At 41.5% G+C, this 18,431-nt stretch overlaps 1 protein-coding gene across 1 annotated transcript in view; it reads left to right on the top strand.

Moving 5' to 3' along the window:
* The window catches only part of PIGN (phosphatidylinositol glycan anchor biosynthesis class N), a 172,591-nt gene that overhangs the window by 78,959 nt on the left and 75,201 nt on the right, over positions 1-18,431 (top strand). Inside the window, exons 12-13 of the mRNA XM_056854987.1 lie at positions 3,045-3,123; positions 8,528-8,704. Coding sequence (XP_056710965.1) covers positions 3,045-3,123; positions 8,528-8,704 — 256 coding nt within the window. The remainder of the gene's footprint in view (positions 1-3,044; positions 3,124-8,527; positions 8,705-18,431) is intronic.

The following is an 18,431-nucleotide window of genomic DNA, read 5'->3' as shown; positions in this document are numbered from 1 at the left end:
ATTTTTTATTCCAGTTTCTGCCGATTGATATTCTAGACAGAACAATAGAAAGTTGGCAAAAACAAATCAACCGATTCGTCTGGAACGGGAAAAAATCGAGAATCAGATTCAAAGTGTTACAAGACGAAAAGAAATGATGAGGATTAGCATTACCTAATCTCAAATTATATTATCATGCTGCCTGTCTAACTTGGATTACAGAATGGATAAAATATCCCAAAACCAGACATGTTATTCTAGAACGAGCGGACCTTGGACAAGGTTTTCACAAAGTTCTGTGGGACTCCACAACAAAAATTCAAAAAGACAAAGCACCAGAAGATTGCGATGTTAAAATAGCGCTATTGAAAGTATGGAAAAAGAGAATAAGTCCTTCTCCACCATCCATAATGTCGCCAGTTGAAGCTTATCATGATAACGTTAAATTAAAACCGGGCGTCCATCTTACTTACAACCAAATGATAGAGCCCACAGGAGAAATTAAGACTTTGATTAATCTTCAAGAAAAATTTCAAAAACTGAACTGGCTGACTTACCTACAACTGAGGTCCAACTTACAAAAAGACTGTTCCTATCCTCAGCCATTTCGTGAATTAACAGAATTTGAGCAGATAATATCTAAAAATGATTCACATTTATTAGGAAAAATTTACAAGCTTCTTTTAAAATACGAAACAAAAGAAGAACAAGTGAAAACCAATATGATAAAATGGATGCAAAACTTTGGACAAATGATTAATATGGATTTATGGGGAAAACTTTGTACTTCCGAATTGAAATACACCGTTTCTCAAGAAGTTAAAGAAAATTGGTATAAAACATTTTATAGATGGTATTTGACTCCTAATATGCTCTCCCAGATGACTACTCCCGGAAAAAGAGGCGCCTGTTGGAAATGTCAAGACACGAACGGTTCCTATTTTCATGTCTGGTGGACATGTCCAAAGTTACAAATATATTGGAAAAAAATTCATCAAGAACTTGTTAAATACCAAGTTTACACTTGATCCTAAATTTTATCTACTCAGTATAGTGCCACCAAACTTCCCCTCGAAATCTCACGATGTTTTTAAATATGCTACTACTGCAGCCAGGACGGTTCTTGCTAGAACTTGGAAACAAACTCACATACCTGAAATAGAAGACTGGAAAGAAAAGCTATTGGAATACGCCAGTATGGCTAAGATGACTTTCGAGTTAAACCTAAAATCTAGTGAATCTACAGAGCAATTTGTCGCTAAGTGGATGTCATTTTATACTTATATGAATTCTAGTTAATTGAATGTAATACGATGGTTATGTATTAATTAATTAGCTTTAAACAATTGCTGAGTAAATTTTAGACTTTCACACAATAGAACATCAACATAAGCAGAATAATTGATTGAATGACACCTTGTATTAACTCTTTTTTCTTTTATTGCTGTATAGATATTGTCTCTTAATATACAATTGAGCTTATTTCATAATACTGTATTGTTTTTATATCTACAACGTTTTATCCCTCCCCTTTTTTTCCCTGTACCCTCTCATTTATACAAATAAAATCTTATTAAAAAAATGAATAATGTTATTTATATTATTGGAACTAAAGAGCTTTGATTGTACAGTTGTAGGATTTGTTTGGTGAGCTGTTGTGATTTTAGAGGCTGTAACTGGAGACTCCTCGGTCTTAGTATCACACAAATGCAGTGATCTGTAAGATCTTGTTAGCACTTGTTCAGTCTTCCTAGTTGCATTCACAATAGTGACAGGTAATTCAGGTTTATATGCTGAACTTACCTTGTGACAGAGGGCTAGCCTCTGGGAGCGTGCAAAGATCTCGGCATTCCCAAGCAAGCATTCCCTCCTATCCCCAGCCAAGAGCCCTAAACCCTTTCCTTAAAACCATAGACTGCTATCATCTAAGTATCATCTGTCACACAGAAAACCTCTCTTGCTCTTAGGGCATCCAGAATTCTTTCTGTATTATTCCCTCTGTCTCCCTCTATGAAACCTGATATTATAGGGTTGCCCACCTCCAGATAGTAGCTGGAGATCTCCCGCTATTACAACTGGTCTCCAGCCAATGGAGATCAGTTCATCTGGAGAAAATGGCCACTTTGGCAATTTGACTCTATGGCATTGAAGTCCCTCCCCTCCCCAAACCCTGCCCTCCTCAGGCTCCGCCCCAAAAACCTCCTGCCAGTGGTGAAGAGGGACCTGGCAACCCTACATATAGACAGTATAGAAATATTTCCAAGCAGTTTTCAATGGTTACACATAGTTCTTTGTTTCAAGTTCATGGCATAAACTTTATGGCTTCTCCAACTTGTGGAATGAGTTGCAGATCATTCATATTGGCTGTCCCCCCACCCCCGAGTTTCAACCTATCACCAGTATAAATAATAGATCTCACATCATTTCTACTAAGCAGTCTCAACTTTCCAGCCCTTAACTGGTAAGAGAACCAAATCTGCGTGCTTCAGGCACATTCAAATCATACCCTTTTTGGTAGGTCAGTAATCACATCTTCTGACTAGTGAGAGATGAAGCTAAGCAGCCAGTCACAGGGAATAATCCAACCAAATTTAACCCATTCAGTGGGATTGGCAATTAAATAAAATATGTTTCTCCCCATGGCTTAGTTCATTGTTTTGTGACCCCTCTCCTTCAAAATGATATTGTTGTCTAAAGTCCTATCTTTATGTGGCCTGCTTCCCTATAACTCTCTTTTCCCACAGTTCTCCTCAGACTCCAAGGCTTTCTCCTGTGGCTTTAATTTTGGCAGTAAATCTCTTTGCTTTCTCTGTTGCTGTGCATATTAAAAGCACCCAAGGGGCCATCTTGCCAATGAAAAATATCCTGCATTGTTGTGCTTTGTTTTTTGTAAATGTGCTTGTTGTGAGACAATGATCAGTGGAAAGCAGAGCTTTAAAAATTAAGCTTGGCCTGATACTAAATAGCTCTGAGATTTTTTTAAAAGACTGTCCACTTCTCATTCCTTGAAATTTGAAATAAATCTGGTATTTCAAGCTGTTTTTTGCTGTGTCTTTTTTGTACAGGTCTCTTTCTGATTCAGAGCAAATAGACTTTCTCAGAAAAGCAAGGACTTCTATTCAGCATGAAAAATATGAGGAAGCGGTAAGTGAATGGTCAGAGTGACACTTAATATTCCATCCCAAATAGAGTTGCCAAGCTCCAGGTAGTGGTTGGAGATCTCCCGCTATTTCAACTGATCCCCAGCCGACAGAGATCAGGCCACCTGGAGAAAATGGCCATTTTGGAAGATAGACTCTATGACATTATATGCCATTGAAGTCCCGAACCCCACCCTTTTCAGGCTCCACCCTCAAAATCTCCAGGTATTTCCGGACCCTGTGGGACTTGGCTCAGTTCTGTAGGGCCTGTCAGGCCCCTTTCAAACTGCCCTTATAATCAGGTTGACCAGCGGGTTGTTAACAGATGTTTTTTGTGTGGCAATTCAGATACAACTGGTTTGGCTCCCGGCTGCTAACAATTTTTTTCAACCTGTTCAGACAAAACCACTTGTATCCTGTCAGCATCACAGCTTTTTATTAAAACTGCTTTTTCCTGTTTTCAGTTCTTCCATTCACTTCTGAATTGCTCTAGTGTGCTCTTTGAACAGTCTGGAGCGCTTCCGAAAGGACCACTACTTCCCCCCCTGCTTTTTTGGTGGTGCATACTTTTTTGGTTTTCTTAATGTTCTGAGATGAGCGTTATAGTGCTATGGATCTATAGCACTATAACGCTCATCGTAGAACATTAAAAAACCCAAAAAAGAACCCGTCACCCCAAAAAAGTGGAAAAACAATAGTGGAGCTGTTTGAACCGGCCAGAGCGCTTTAGAGACTGCTCATAGATTGAAATGAGCTGTGTGACTGCCCATCTCTGTATCGCTTTACTTGGAAACGGGCCAAACAACGATGACATCCAGCTTAGAATGGTAATCTTGTGGGGCCTAAGACAGATGTTTCACTGGGCCTGTGTTTGAGGACAGCAGTGGTTCCGTTCTAGCTGGCCTCCTTCCTCCTGTCCCCCCACCTTCTTTTCCCTTCCTTTTCTCTCTTTTTGCTTGTCCCTGATTGTTCTCTCCATTATTGATATTTGTCTTGTGAGGGCACTGTCTTTTTAATATTTGGTAGGATTTTAAATGTTAACCTGTATATTTAGATACAGTATTCATATTAATTGTATATTTTAACTGCTGTTAGCCGCCTTGAGCTGGACTCCAGTTAGGAAAGGGCAGGATACAAATAAATAAATAAATAAACCTCTACAGTGGTTCCCAAAGTGGGCAATACCACCCCCTGGCGGGTGGTGGGATTACCTAGGGGGGCACTAGAGGTGGGCCCCTTCAACTGTGTTGTTCACTAATTTAAAATTTATAACCGTGCTGGCAAATTCGGTGGAAAGTTTCAGAATTTTTTTTCCAGACTTTGAAGAGCTGGTACCACTGGATCAAGTTCATCAGTTTTGTTGAATAAATTTCAACTAAAAAGTTTTGATTTGATTTTGAATAATGTGCAATTAATTGTTACTGTTTTGAAATTTTATTGTTATCTTTAGTGAGTTGTGCAAACCCCTATTTTGAATAATTCTTTTTATAGGCTAGGGTAGGGGGCGCTGAGGTTGAGTTTGTGGAACCAAGGGGGCGGAGGCCCAAAAGGTTTGGGAACCTCTGCTCTAGAAGTTTCCTTATACAGAGTAAGACCATAGTGTCAAGGTCAGTATTGTCTACTCTGCCTCGCTTAAAGCTCTCCAGGGTCTCAGGTGGTTTTTTTCACATTTCCCAATACACACTCCTTTTTAACTGGAGATGCCAGGGATTTGACCTGGGACCTTTTGCATGAACAAGAAGAAGAAGAATTGGTTTTTGTACCCTACTTTTCTCTACCTTAAGGTGTCTCAAGGCGGATTTTAATTGCATTCCCTTCTCTCCCCACAACAGGCACCTTGTGAGGTAGCTGGGGCTGAAAGTGTTCTAAGAGAACTGTGACTTGCCCAAGGTCACCCAGCAGGCTTCATTTGGAAGAGCGGGGAATCAAACCCGGTTTTCCAGATTAGAGTCCACTACTCTTAACCACCACACCACGCTGGCTCATGCAAAGCAGATGCTCTACCACTGAACCACTGCACCCTGCCCATGAGTTTTCAGAATGACATTTTAATTAGCTGTGTGACATTTTATAGCTTACCTGATTCCACTCTCTCCTGTCACATTTACTGCTGTGTACAGCTCAGATGTGATCCCAAGAAATGCAGTTCCTCTATCAGTTGATCCAAAATTACTATTCGGTTTGCAGTTAAAAACTAATGTGTTTTGAGTTGATGTGCCATTTCTGTCCCTGTGCGGTTAGCATTCATTTGACTAGAAGGCTGTGGCTGGTAGCTGCTGTAGGCAGCTTGGAAGCTGATTACTTTTTATTCCCCTCTTGATTTTGATAACACTGGCCTGGTTGTTGAAATTAACTTGAGCTTTTTTGTAAATGAGAGTGTGATTTCAGAACAGTACAGTAGCTGGAATCATAAGGAGCAGGAGAAAGCAACCAATTAACAGGCAACGTATGATGCACTCAGAAGCGAAGATGTGTTTGTGTGTGTATTAAGTGCTATCAAATAACGTCTGACTCATGGCGACCCTATGAATTAATGTCCTCCAAAATGTCCTATCATTAACAGCCTTGTTCAGGTCTTGCAAACTGAGGGCCTTGACTTCCTTTATTGAATCAATCCATCTAATGTTGGGTCTTCCTCTATTCCTGCTGCCTTCAACTTCTCCTAGCATTATTGTCTTTTCTAGTGACTCTTATCTTCTCATTATGTGACCGATAGACTCAGGGCAATAGACTCAGTTTAGTCGTTTTAGCTTCTATGGAATGTTCAGGCTTGATTTGATCTTCTAGAACCTACTTTATTTGTCTTCTTGGAAGTCCACGTTATCTGTAAAACTCTCCTCCAACACCACATTTCAAATTAGTCAAGTTTCTTCATGTCAGCATTCTTCACTGTCCAACTTTCACGTTCACAGTAATAGGGATTACTATGGCATGAATTGTATTAATCTTGGTCACCAGTGACACATCCTTACACTTCAGAATCTTTTCTAGCTCCTTCATGACTGCCCTTCCCAGTCTTAATCTCCTAATTTCTTGGTTGCAGTCTCCGTTTTGGTTGATAATGGAGCCAACAAATCTTTAACAGATGCAATTTCTTCATCTTCAACCTTAAAGCTGTGTAGTTCCCCTGTAGTCATTACTTTTGTCTTCTTGATGTTCAGCTATAATCCTGCTTTGGCACTTCTTATTGTTTTAACCTTCATCAGTTGTCGGTTAATTTTTTTACCGTTTTCTACCAGTAATGTTGTGTCATCTAAATATCTCAAATCGTTAATATTCTTTCCACCAATTTTCACTCTACCATCATCTAAATCAAATCCAGCTTTCTTTACGATATGTTCTGCATATATTTTGAATAGCTGGGGAGATAAAATTCATCCTTGTCCGATGCTAAAGCAAAGGTAGTGCTGCACAGTGCCTTCACTCATCCTACTGTTCCCAAAGAGGTGTGTGGGGGAGAGCACATGTGCAAAAACAAGACAAGCCTATTAGGAACTTCCTTTTTAAAATTATTTTATTTTTCTTATAAGGGTACAGAAAGAAAATTGGGGGAAAGGAGAGGAACCGCTTAGGAACTTCCTAAAAAGTATTCTTTCCCCCCAAGTATTCATATAGAATCAAAGAATAGAATTGTGACAGCCAGATAGATTTTCCCTGAAGATGGAGGATCCACTTAAGAAGTCTGATTTAATAGTGTGTAATAACCTCTTTTCCTTTCTGTAGATGTATTGAAATGTATTAGGACAGCAAGGGATTAGCTTGTTGCTGGGCAGGATAACTATGTGTGTGCTAGAGGTAGTGGGGGAAAAGTCATGGAAAGTCATGGTGAACTATAAACAAGAACTGGAACTGGAAAGAACCGCTGGAGCTCTTAAGGCTCCAGACAATGTAAAACAACCAGATAAGCACTGAATGTTGATGTGCTTCGTCAGAGTGTGGATTTTGGATAAATGTCTGACCCCCAGTAGAATCGGGGCTCAGTGTTTGACTTGCTAGCGTAACTGAGCCGCAGCTGTGAATAAAACTGTTTTTCTTGATAACGGTTTTGGGTCTCTTTCTCCCCCCCCCCCACGAGCCCTGGTTTCCGCTACAGAATCATATAATTGGAAGGGATCACCAGGGTCATCTAGTCCACCCCCCTGCACAATGCAGGAAATTAACAACTACATATACTGCTCTTAATGGACTCTATTCCAGTGTGAACTGTGTGACTAGTTCACCCATTGCCAAAAATTGATCCCCAGTCATGGTCTGTAGACACACCCTTTCTCAAGCGAGGCAGGTCTAGTCCAGACAAGTCTCTGGATGGGAGACCTCCTTGCCTCATTGAGTTCTAAGATGGCAGAAAATACACACAGTGCTTCAGCTGAGATTCTTCCCGCAATGAAGAAATATATTTTCAATGTATCTTTTTTTCCTACTGTATGGAGCAAAGCAGTTTGAAGAATGACATGCCGTCGAGTCACAACTGACTCATGGCGACCGTGTTCACAGGGCGTTCCAGGCGAGAGGCGAGCAGAAGTGGTTTGCCATGGCCTTCCTCTGCACAGCGACCCCGGTCTTCCTTGGTGGTCTCCCGCCCAAGTACTGAGTGTGGCTGACCCTGCTTAGCTCCCAAGCTCTGACGAGCCTGGGCAAAGCTGGCCTGTTTGGGCTGCTCACAAAGTAGCTGTGTGTGTTAAGTGCTGTCAAGTCGCCTCTGACTCATGGCGACCCTATGAATGAAAGTCCTCCAGAATGTCCTATTTTTGACAACCTTGCTCAGATCTTGCAAATTGAGGGCTGTGGCTTCCTTTATAGAGTCAATCTATCTCTTGTTGGGTCTTCCTCTTTTCCTGCTGCCCTCAACTTTTCCTAGCATGATTTTCCAGTGACTCTTGTCTTCTCATAATGTGACCAAAGTACAATAGCCTCAGTTTATTCATTTTAGCTTCTAGGGTCAGTTCAGGCTTGATTTGATCTACAACCCACTGGTTTGGGTTTTTTGGCAGTCCACAGTATCTGTAAAACTCTCCTCCAACACCACATTTCAAAGGAATCTACTTTTTCCTATCAGCTTTCTTCATTGTCCAGCTTTCACACCCATACATAGTAACAGGGAATACTATGGTTGCTGATGGAGCCAAGGAATAGAAAGTCTTCAACAATTTCCTCATTGTCAACCTTAAAGTAATTTTCCTGTTTATGGAGAGCAATTTTGGATTTGCAGGAAAAAAAGAGGCTCCAATTTTGAGCTCAGTTTTCCCATTTAATATTTTTCATTAAAGTAACAAAGCACAAGGGGAAGAATCAGTCAGCTGAACCATGACCGTTTAGCCCTTCCTTGGCAAGTGTTGGGGTGCGATAGACAAAGAGTCTAACTCCTGATTTATAAAGTGACTTTCATGTTCTTACATTTCTTTCCATAGGTATCTCTTTGCAGTGAGCTGATCAGCCTTGCTTTAGAAGGACTATCATATTACCATACCTACGACAGGTTTTTCCTAGGCATAAGCATTGCCCTAAGTTTTGTGGGCTGGACATCTTATGTGATTCTGGTAATTATAAAGGCACAGGCAAATCTGACCCAGAGGACCCCAAATAAGGTAAGTTAAAACGTGTTTCCCTCCGTGGTCTTTGCTTGCTCAGGCTGAGCCGTTTTGTGTAGTAAAAGCTGTCACTGTGTCTGATATACAAAACTATCTTGGTAGGGCTTGTACAAGAGAAGTGCAACCTGCAGGGCTAGTGCACCTTCAGGGCAGGATTTCAGTTGGTAGAGTTCTGAGACCGACCTTTGGGTTGGGGAGGGCGGGGTAGAAATGCAATAATTTTTAAAAAATCTGCTGTACTTGCTGCAAAAGGTAAAGATGAAAAGGCCTTCTTCCTTAAACTTCTTATATGGTCAGGCATTAGAATAACGAATACAAGTTAGTATACTGTGGACGGGGGGCGGAGAGGGTTTGCATGTCAGCTCCTGTAGCCAGAAGTGTCAGAGCACTCCAGTGGGTGGGGCGGTTCCCCCGCCCTGCTCATCTCAGAGGCTCATAAAAGGCCTGTGCTAATGTCAAACATGGTGCCAGCCAAGCTGATGGTTCCAGTCCTGCTCCAAGAAGGCTTGGATGTAGTATAAGAGTGGCCCCAGATTGCAGGAGAAGCATCAACTTTGACTATAGAACAATCTTAGTGTCTCCTGGACTGAAGAGCAGGAATATCAGTCACTCAAACAGGTGATAGAATCATAGGCCATTTATGCTTGGTAATTAGCAAGCGCGTTCCAGGCTGAAGTGCCCCGTATATTATTATTTTTTAGTTTTTCACTCTAAACCGTCATTCAGGATGTGACTGCAAAGCCGCTACATACCTTCTTAAGAGCCCCTTTAACGTGACTTTTTGTGTTTGCTCTACCCCCACCTCGAAGAATCCCCTCAAGGAAGCATGCACAATGGACTTCAGGTAGAGACGCTGATTTGAGTGCCACGTTCCTCGAGAGCTCCCGAGGGACCCAAGAAACGTTCGGATTTGGGGTGCAATCCGCACCCCTCCCCGGCTCCTAAACAGTGGACCGGGAAGCAGGAAAACCCCTGCAGCCTTGAAGAGCGGTCTGACCCCCATTTTTTCTGAGAGGAAAACTCTCGGGGAATTGGGTGCGGTCCCACCGGCATCAAGGGGAAATACAACGCCGCTAACATTTTCTTGGCATCAGGCTCAGATCTCCTCTATCTACTACCACCTAAGCAACTACAAGAAATAAAGAATACCTACTCTTCTAAAATCTGAATAAGTTACAAGAACCCTTTAGTTTTGCCTGGATTTGGAAGTTTTGAAGGATTGCTATACTTCTGTTAAATCCGTGCCTCCCCACCTGAGGTATAAATGACTCTTTGACAACAAGAAAATATCAGCTAAACCAGCACAAACCTTATCAATTTGATCAGTGGGTAGACACAACAAACAGGAACTTTTGAAAGACGCTACAGCTACCAATCAGATACTTCAACGTGGAAAGGGGAGGGAGGAAGAGACACCCCCCCCCTCAGTGGTGACATCTTTCCGATTTAAGTGTTACACCATCGTGAGAGTATCATTGATCGTGGGACCGGAAGTGTGGCTTCCTTGTGCAACTGGAGGAAGCAGGTGGAGGAGATCATGGGAGCTGGGAAATGCCCACATGAAGTGGAGTAAGTATTGCCGCCGCCTGTAAGTAAGCAGTCTAAAATAATTGACTACTTTGCTTCTGGCAGTCCCACAATATTTAACATTCCAGTTAGCAACCATTTTACTATCCTGGATGACAACAACCTTGCTAGAGAGTTGGGAGATAAGGAAGAAACGCTAATCAATTTTGATCAAGACGCTAGTGAGGATGATACTGGTACTGTTCTGAATAAGCTCGCTGAGCTGACAGCGCAAACAGTGCAGCATATTTTTGAGTCTCCAAAAGGAATAAACTCTCACCTCGAAAAATTAACCCAAGCAGTCTTAACCCTAATGAATAAGGAGCAGGTGAACTTGACTCCACTGAGAGTTTCTCCACATTCCTCACATTCCTTGTACGGTGGGCTTTCTCTGTTGGACCTCCCGGACTCGAACGACAAGAGTATGAGATGTGCAAGATACTCAAACAAAAGCATGGCTCAGAATCTGTGTTTACAGCCTAACAAAGTTTGCTTGACGGTGTGCCACTATAGAGGATGTATGCCAGCATGGAATTATAAACACTTGGCAATTAATCATCTGAGGAATTTACTTCCGAGAAATATTTGCCCAATTGACCTTATCTCAACGGAATCCCTTAACAGTGCACATCAGACACAGAGAATTATACTAACCTTTAGTATCCAAAGAATCCCCTCACTGGTTCTTGTAGGTGAGTTAGACAAGGTTGCCTCCTTGCTCCTCTCTTGTTTAATCTATACCTGAATGATATGGCAACCAATTTCTCAGAGTTTTGCCACCCCCCAAAGCTTGCAAGTCATCCCACCTCAATTCTACTCTATGCTGATGATGCAGTTCTCCTGTCCCGCACAAGAATTGGTTTGAAAAGATCTTTGCAAACTTTTTCTGAGTACTGTTCAAGTTTATTTAAAACAGTCATAGACCAGAATATAAATAAGAACACAATCCATAAGTAAAAAGCTTACATACTACCAATATACATCTTATTAAAATACGAATTTACATAAGGCATCTTTATATGCCACTCCGCCTTTTCTTGATTTTAAGAACCAGCCAACCAAATTTGGCAATTTTACAGGTAATCTCCTGCTGCTTATCCGATAGCAGGATTGAAAGAAGAGACCTTCTATTTTCATGAGGGTAACATGCAATTATAGGCACAATCAGGGATTCTCTAATCTGACTATATAGTCTACACTCAAAAAGAATATGTTCTAAAGTCTCTACAGAGCCATCGCCGCACTCACATAGACAACTTCCATATGGCACGCCTCTATATCTTCCCTCTAGAACAGCTGTGGGTAGCATGTTATATCTTAACAAGGTAAAAATCCTCCTATATTCCTGGTTATCCAATAACTTAATATATGGCATCATGACCACCCTATTCAACCCACTTATATCATAAAGAGGGCTCCTTAGCCTATTCATATCGTGCTGTCTTTCGACATCCAATATACGGAGTTTAACAATTTCTCTTGCCTGAGCATAGTCATTTGTTTTGTAAAGTTGTTTCGACAGGCCATAGTAGCTCAGTTTTTGCTCGATCATCTTACTCCAAGGGGAGACAAAGGTATCTGCCAGGGTGAGTGAAACAAGTCGCCCAGGGAAGTAAATCAGCTTAAGCCAGTAAAAAATGGCAGCGATCCAAACTCTAGCCTCAACCATAACCATTCCAACCTCCAGTCGAATGGCAGCATTTGACACTCCAGTAGATACTTGGAGGATATTTCTTAAAAATTTAGATTGAGTTTTTTCAAGTAACATCTTATTTGCCATTATACAGAGTGGGGCTCCATATAATAATTGAGCCAAGGATTTCATATTAAAAAGCTTAACAGCGGCCGCCACATTCCTACCCCCCTTAGACCAATAAAATCTTTGAATAGCCCCCGCACTCATCTGAGCATTCAGTGAGACATGGGCTAAGTGGGCATTCTTCGAACCAGACTCTTGTAAAGTTACACCTAGATATTTATAGGTATGTACCTGTTCTATCGGGGTAGTGTCTATACGCCATGAGTGGTTTTTTGGCCTCTTAGCAAAGGCCATTATTTTTGTTTTTGAATAATTGATCTCCAAGCAGTTCTCCTTACAGTACTGGTTAAATGCATGGAGGGCCCTTCTGAGACCAATGGGAGTTCTAGATAGTATTACTGTATCATCAGCATAAAGAAGAAGATGTAGGTGTTTGTCAGCTAACTTAGGAGGATGAAACGCTGGACTTCTCAAATAATCCACAAGATCATTAATGTAGAAGTTAAACAGTAAGGGAGCCAATATACAGCCTTGTTTCACTCCCTTTAGTGTTCTTATTTCCTTGGTCAGCTGACCCTGGGGATTACATCTTATTTTAATAGAGGTGTTTTCATGTAAGGCTCTAATCAGAAATAACAGTCGCCTATCTATATTGGTTGCTTCCAGTTTTTCCCATAGGATGATTCTAGACACAGAATCGAAAGCTGACTTAAGATCAATAAATGCTGTGTATAGGGAGACCGTTGATTTAGAGGAGTATTTAGCTATTAAATGCTCCATAATCATACAATGGTCCAAGCATGAGCGACCCTCTCTAAATCCGGCTTGTTCTTCTGAAAGGCAATTTTCCTGTTCTAACCAATCTCTAAATTTCCATTGCAGATGTCTTGCGTACAACTTACTAATTATGTTTAATAGACTGATAGGTCTATAATTGGCTGGGTTTTCTTTGCAACCTTTCTTATAAATAGGGACAATTATTGCTAGGCCCCAATCAGGAGGGATCCTACCTGTTCTATCAACTGCAGTGAATAGTGCTGCCAGGAGGGGTGTCCACCATTCCACATTCCTTTTAATTAGGTCTGCAGAGATTAAGTCACTTCCCGGAGCTTTACCGTTCTTTAGTGTACCTATAAGATTCCTCACCTCTGCATATTGCACAGGGGGCCAGCATGGGACACTATTCAAGTTCTCAGTGGAGGGGGCTGGGCTCTCCAAGCTAGAGTAGAGGGATCTAAAATGTTTTTCCCATGCTTCAGGTAGAATAGTATTATTGAACGCCATAGTGGAATTGGTAAAACGGCTCGAGGTCAAGGACCAAAATAACGATGAGTTTTTATCCCTTATTGCTTGTGTTAGCTGTTGCCAAGCTAACTCCATTGACTCCTTTTTTTTCTTACAGATGAGGGCTTTATAATGAGACTTTAAGCTCTTCATTACCCCCATCAAGGCCTCATTCTCACTACATCGATATTTAATATAGGTGGCACTAAGGGCCCTCTTGGCTTCCCTGCATTCACTGTCAAACCAGGTTTTGGAGTGTACATTTATCCTCTTTTTAAGTATATAGTTAGGCTTAGTAATCACTTTGTATATTTCATCCGTTATCTGTTCATAGCATTCTAGCTGTGTGTCAATGTTTTCATCAACTAGTAACCTCTGAGCTAAGGCATTTAGAGGACCCGATTGAAGGAGTTCTTTAATACTTTTATCAGTTCTATCATTCCACCTGACTCTACAGTGTTTTCTCTCGTAAGTAAGGGTCTCTTTGTGTGTTTCTATAATGCGCAGGTTAATATCTGGGGAATCAAACATCATGATAAGTGGTAAGTGATCACTATCATAAAAAGAGGACACCTCAAAGGATTCAACAGCTTGGACAAAGTTGTCAGATACCATAATATAATCTATAACACTCTTCCTAGTTCCTGAACAATAAGTAAATTCCGCCGGATGGTCGTTAGGATATGAGCCATTTAAAATTAAAAATTTGCAGCTGTTTGCCATCTGTGTCATCCTGTATCCGGCATAATTTGATTTTAAATCTTTGGAGGATCTAGGAAATGGAAGAACTGGATTCCTAATTTCGGGAAAGCAAACCTTGTATTTCATGTGTAAGCTATTGTCATCCCTTCCCACCCTGGCATTAAAGTCCCCGCCAATGATCACATAAGTTGTTGAATTGACCTTTATAAGATGTCCTATGTAAGCCTCAAGCCCCGCCCATACAGTCTCAATTTGAGATTTAGTTTTAAAAGGGGGACAGTATATATTAATTATTAAATAAGATATCTGCTTATAAAATATGACCACAGCCATAGCAAGTTTCAAGTAAGGAGCTAAAACTTCAACTCTAATATTCAGGGCTGTGGAAACTAAAATCCCCAGACCCCCTTTTGCTCTACCATGAGGGGAGGGATCAGCCGCTAAATCGTATGCTTTAAAACCATTAAGTATTGGAGTATGTAAACACCAGGTCTCTTGTACAAGTATAAAATCAAGTTTAGTTAAAAAATTATATGTATCCTGATCCCTAATCCTTGCCTCCCAGCCCATAACATTCCAGGAGACCAATGAAAGAGTCTGTGGTGCAGTTCCAGAGTTCAGTAGTAATGCCCCATCCAGTCAGTCCGCAGATATCATATCCAGTTGTCCAGATGAGTCTATGTATATTGAACCGTTTTTACCAACACACCAGTTCATAACAGCATTTATGGGATGTATCGAAGGTAATTCAAATTCATCCCTCTGCTGAGGCTCAATACATGCCTTTCCCTTATTAAAATGCGGGGAGATGATTGGGAGCACTGGTTGGTAGGAGCACTGCAGGATGTCCTCAGTTGATTGGAGATCAGTCTGGTTCACAGGCACATCCCCCATTTTCAATAAATTACTCCTGAACTCATCCAGCCCGTTAATGATATCCTCTTGATCAACTCTTGAGAGAGAGGGAAAGATATTGAGTATTTCCTCTTCCATCATGTTGTTAAGCTCCTTACAATCCAGACTGGTATGAGTTACTGGTGATTTCTCTTCAATAGGATTTTTATCCATCTCTGCCTGGGTAGTGTGGTTTCTCTCAGCTGGAATAGTCACCAAGGCCAAATCCTGCTGAAGCATTCCCGTCTCAAAATCCCATTTCTTTCTCCCACAAACAGTCTGCTGGTTTGGGAGGAGGGGAGTAATCAGTAAGTTAGAAAAGGCTCTTACTGGATAAATTCCTTTACTATTCAGCATATCCTTTTGTCTCAGCAATGTTGAGGGAATTCTTGAACTCTTGAAGGTCAGCATAATTCTCTGGGCCTGATTCCAGTTGCTTACAGTTTCAGCCCGAGTAATGTCTATATTGGGGCCACTCATACTGAGCAACTCACTCAGATGTTTGGTGGCCAGATATTTAGAATTCCATGGTGGCAAGTACCCTCTGTATTTGTAAACTGTTAAGCAAATCTTATGAGGTTGAAGAATCAGTAGTTGTTGGCAATTTTTGCATTGCTGTTTCCTCTCAATTTCCCTCTTTGCTGACTCTTCAGGAGCCCTACTTACAGTTGCTGAGGTAAGGGGTGAAAGCCAAGGATAATTAGAGTGTTCCTTATGTTTCGATAGAGTCTGCATCTTATCAGTTAGAGATTGTACCATTTGCATAAGCTTTTTTAAATCAGCTGTGATGTTACCAAGATGGACAAAAATAATATCAACTGTTTTAGCCGTTAATTCAGAAAGTTTCAGAATAACTTCGGCCTGTTCCATCTGCTCTTCGTTCTTATCTGAATCCTTAAAGGGAACAGCTGAGTTATTTACATCTTCATCTACACCAACACTGTCCTCCTCATTTATGTTGACTTCCAGAGGAGTAAACCGATTTGCAGTAGGCACATTAAAAACTGTAACGTTCCTTGAGGGAAAGTAGTCAGCTATTGTTGTCTTTTTTCTGGCAGGAGGAGAGGATATTTCCTCCTGTTCCCTTGGGCGTTTCCCACCTCCCATATTAAACTCGATAAGAGTTTAAGTCCGTCCAACCAAAACACAAATGCAGAAGCTGTCTAACTCTCTCAGCAGTGTTATGCAGAAATAGTCCAGGTGGCATGAATAAGGGATAAGGAGAAAGAAAATATCGTTGTACTTGCGGAGCATAAGACTGCAGCTACTATCCGGTCGCCATCTTGATTGAAAATCGAGTACTGCTCTAGGGAAGGTCTTAAAATAAACCATCATAAATCTAAGATTATGATCTTCACTAAGAGGAGAAAAATACCTCTTTTTCACTGGGTATTAGATGGCTTTGAGGTTGACCAAGTCAAGGAGTTTGTTTACCTTGACATTCTGTTTTCCCATAACCTAAATTGGAATGCCCATCAAAAAGCAGTGTCCAACAAAATTAAACCTGGGGTTGGTGCTATTGTCAATTTTTTTCACACCAAAGGTGGCAAATATATTCCAGGGGCTATTCAGAAAATTACCCCAATTATCCTCTTTGGTGTTGCCATCTGGATTACAGTCATCAATGAATCTATAGATCGTCCACTGCTTCAGTTCCTACGAAAACACCTAAATGCCCCTCGATGTGTTGCTGGCGTTACTCTTCGTTCCGAGTTTGGCCAAACGTCACTTGAAGCTAGGGCGTGGTTGGCCACCTTTAAACTCCACCTTAAACTGTGCTTTAGCACTGAGGGGTTCCTAGCTTCTCTGAAGCATGACCCTTTCAAATCCTCATGGCAAAAAATCTTAGATGAGAAACTGGCGTTGCTGGGCTTCTCGCAGGATATGTTATCAGATCTTGGGAAAACTGAAGCTTTTGCCAAAATTAAAAAGCGCATTAAAGAGCTTGATTATAACAGCACTACTTTTCGTGCTCGTCGCGTCTGTTCATCCCAGTTCTTCGGAATACCCCCTCCACGTGGTCTGCCTGCCTATACATATTATCTGACAACTCCTCGTCTCTGTAGAGCTTTTTGCTTGGCTAGATTGAATGCTAACCCTTCTATGGTAATGCAGGGCAGAATTCTGAATATACCATACTCAGACAGGATCTGCCCCTGCTCTTCTGGCTCTATTGACTCATTAGCCCATGCCCTTTTGGAATGCCGCTTTTACGAGGAACTTCGATCGCACTATATTTCCCCCCTTTTAATATACAAATCCAATGCCTCTGTGACTGACATAATGCCTTTTTTACTAAGCGACAGGGACCCCAAGGCTACATTGTCAGTGGCAAGATTTGTTTCAGTCCTTATATCCCTCCAACACTAGATATATGCTGCTCAAGATCAATTGATCAAGGAGCTTCTAAGGGATAAAAGGAAAGGTTCTTGTAGGTTATCCGGGCTGTGTGACCGTGGTCTTGGTATTTTCTTTCCTGACATTTCGCCAGCAGCTGTGGCAGGCATCTTCAGAGGAGTAACACTGAAGGACAGTGTCTCTCAGTGTTACTCCTCTGAAGATGCCTGCCACAGCTGCTGGCGAAATGTCAGGAAAGAAAATACCAAGACCACGGTCACACAGCCCGGATAACCTACAAGAACCAATGAACTCTGACCGTGAAAGCCTTCGACAATAATCCCCTCACTGTTGCTTACACAGAGACGCAGATTGGAACGCAAAGGAGTTTTCCCAGTACGAGTTTTTAACAACACTGTAATATCCTCCCTGTTTCCAACTGATTTTACAAAGAACTGTACTGATAAAAAGCCTACCGGGGAATTCTCAGAGGTCACAATTCGCAATGATCTCATTGATCTGACTGACGAACCTAGCACCTCTGAGCCGCAGCATAGCACCTCAGGCTGCCATTTGTTTGAAAACTCATTGAAGGAGGATCTCTTTAAAGTTTTCCCAACTCTCATTACTGAGGAACAACTAGCAATTACGAACAGGTTGGAGGATCTTCAGAACAAACTGCTGGCTGTTAGTCATTGAAAACGGGCACTATCGCACTCCTTGGTCTCTTGCCAAATGCCCATACTTACTCCACCTACAAATGAAATCACAGCTTCAAATCCTCTTTCTGCTGAGACTCACCCCCTGGACTCCTGCCAAGTGTCTACACCTACTTCTGCTATAAATGTAACCACTGCATTAAAGACTCTCCCTGCTGAGATTCACTCCAATCAAGAAGGCATTCTTACTTCCCAGCATCCAAAGCGCATACAAGATGCTCCATGCGTTATGCCTGGAGAACCAGAGGTGAAGAACAAACGATCCACACTCATTAATGGCTGTGTCCATCTGGATACCTTGGGACAATTGGAAATGATAACCCCAGACTGACAAGAAAAGACACTTTTCCACTGCTCTAATTCTAAAAGCCAAGTATATTCACTGTTACCTTGAAATGTCATGGGATGGCTTAGTAAGACAAGGGATGGTAATACACTGAATTACATATCCAAATTTGATATA

Source organism: Euleptes europaea, chromosome 8 (genome assembly GCF_029931775.1).
Source record: "Euleptes europaea isolate rEulEur1 chromosome 8, rEulEur1.hap1, whole genome shotgun sequence".
Classification (NCBI taxonomy): domain Eukaryota; kingdom Metazoa; phylum Chordata; class Lepidosauria; order Squamata; family Sphaerodactylidae; genus Euleptes; species Euleptes europaea.
Note: the sequence above shows the minus strand (reverse complement) of the source record. Positions and strands in the feature narration are given on the sequence as shown.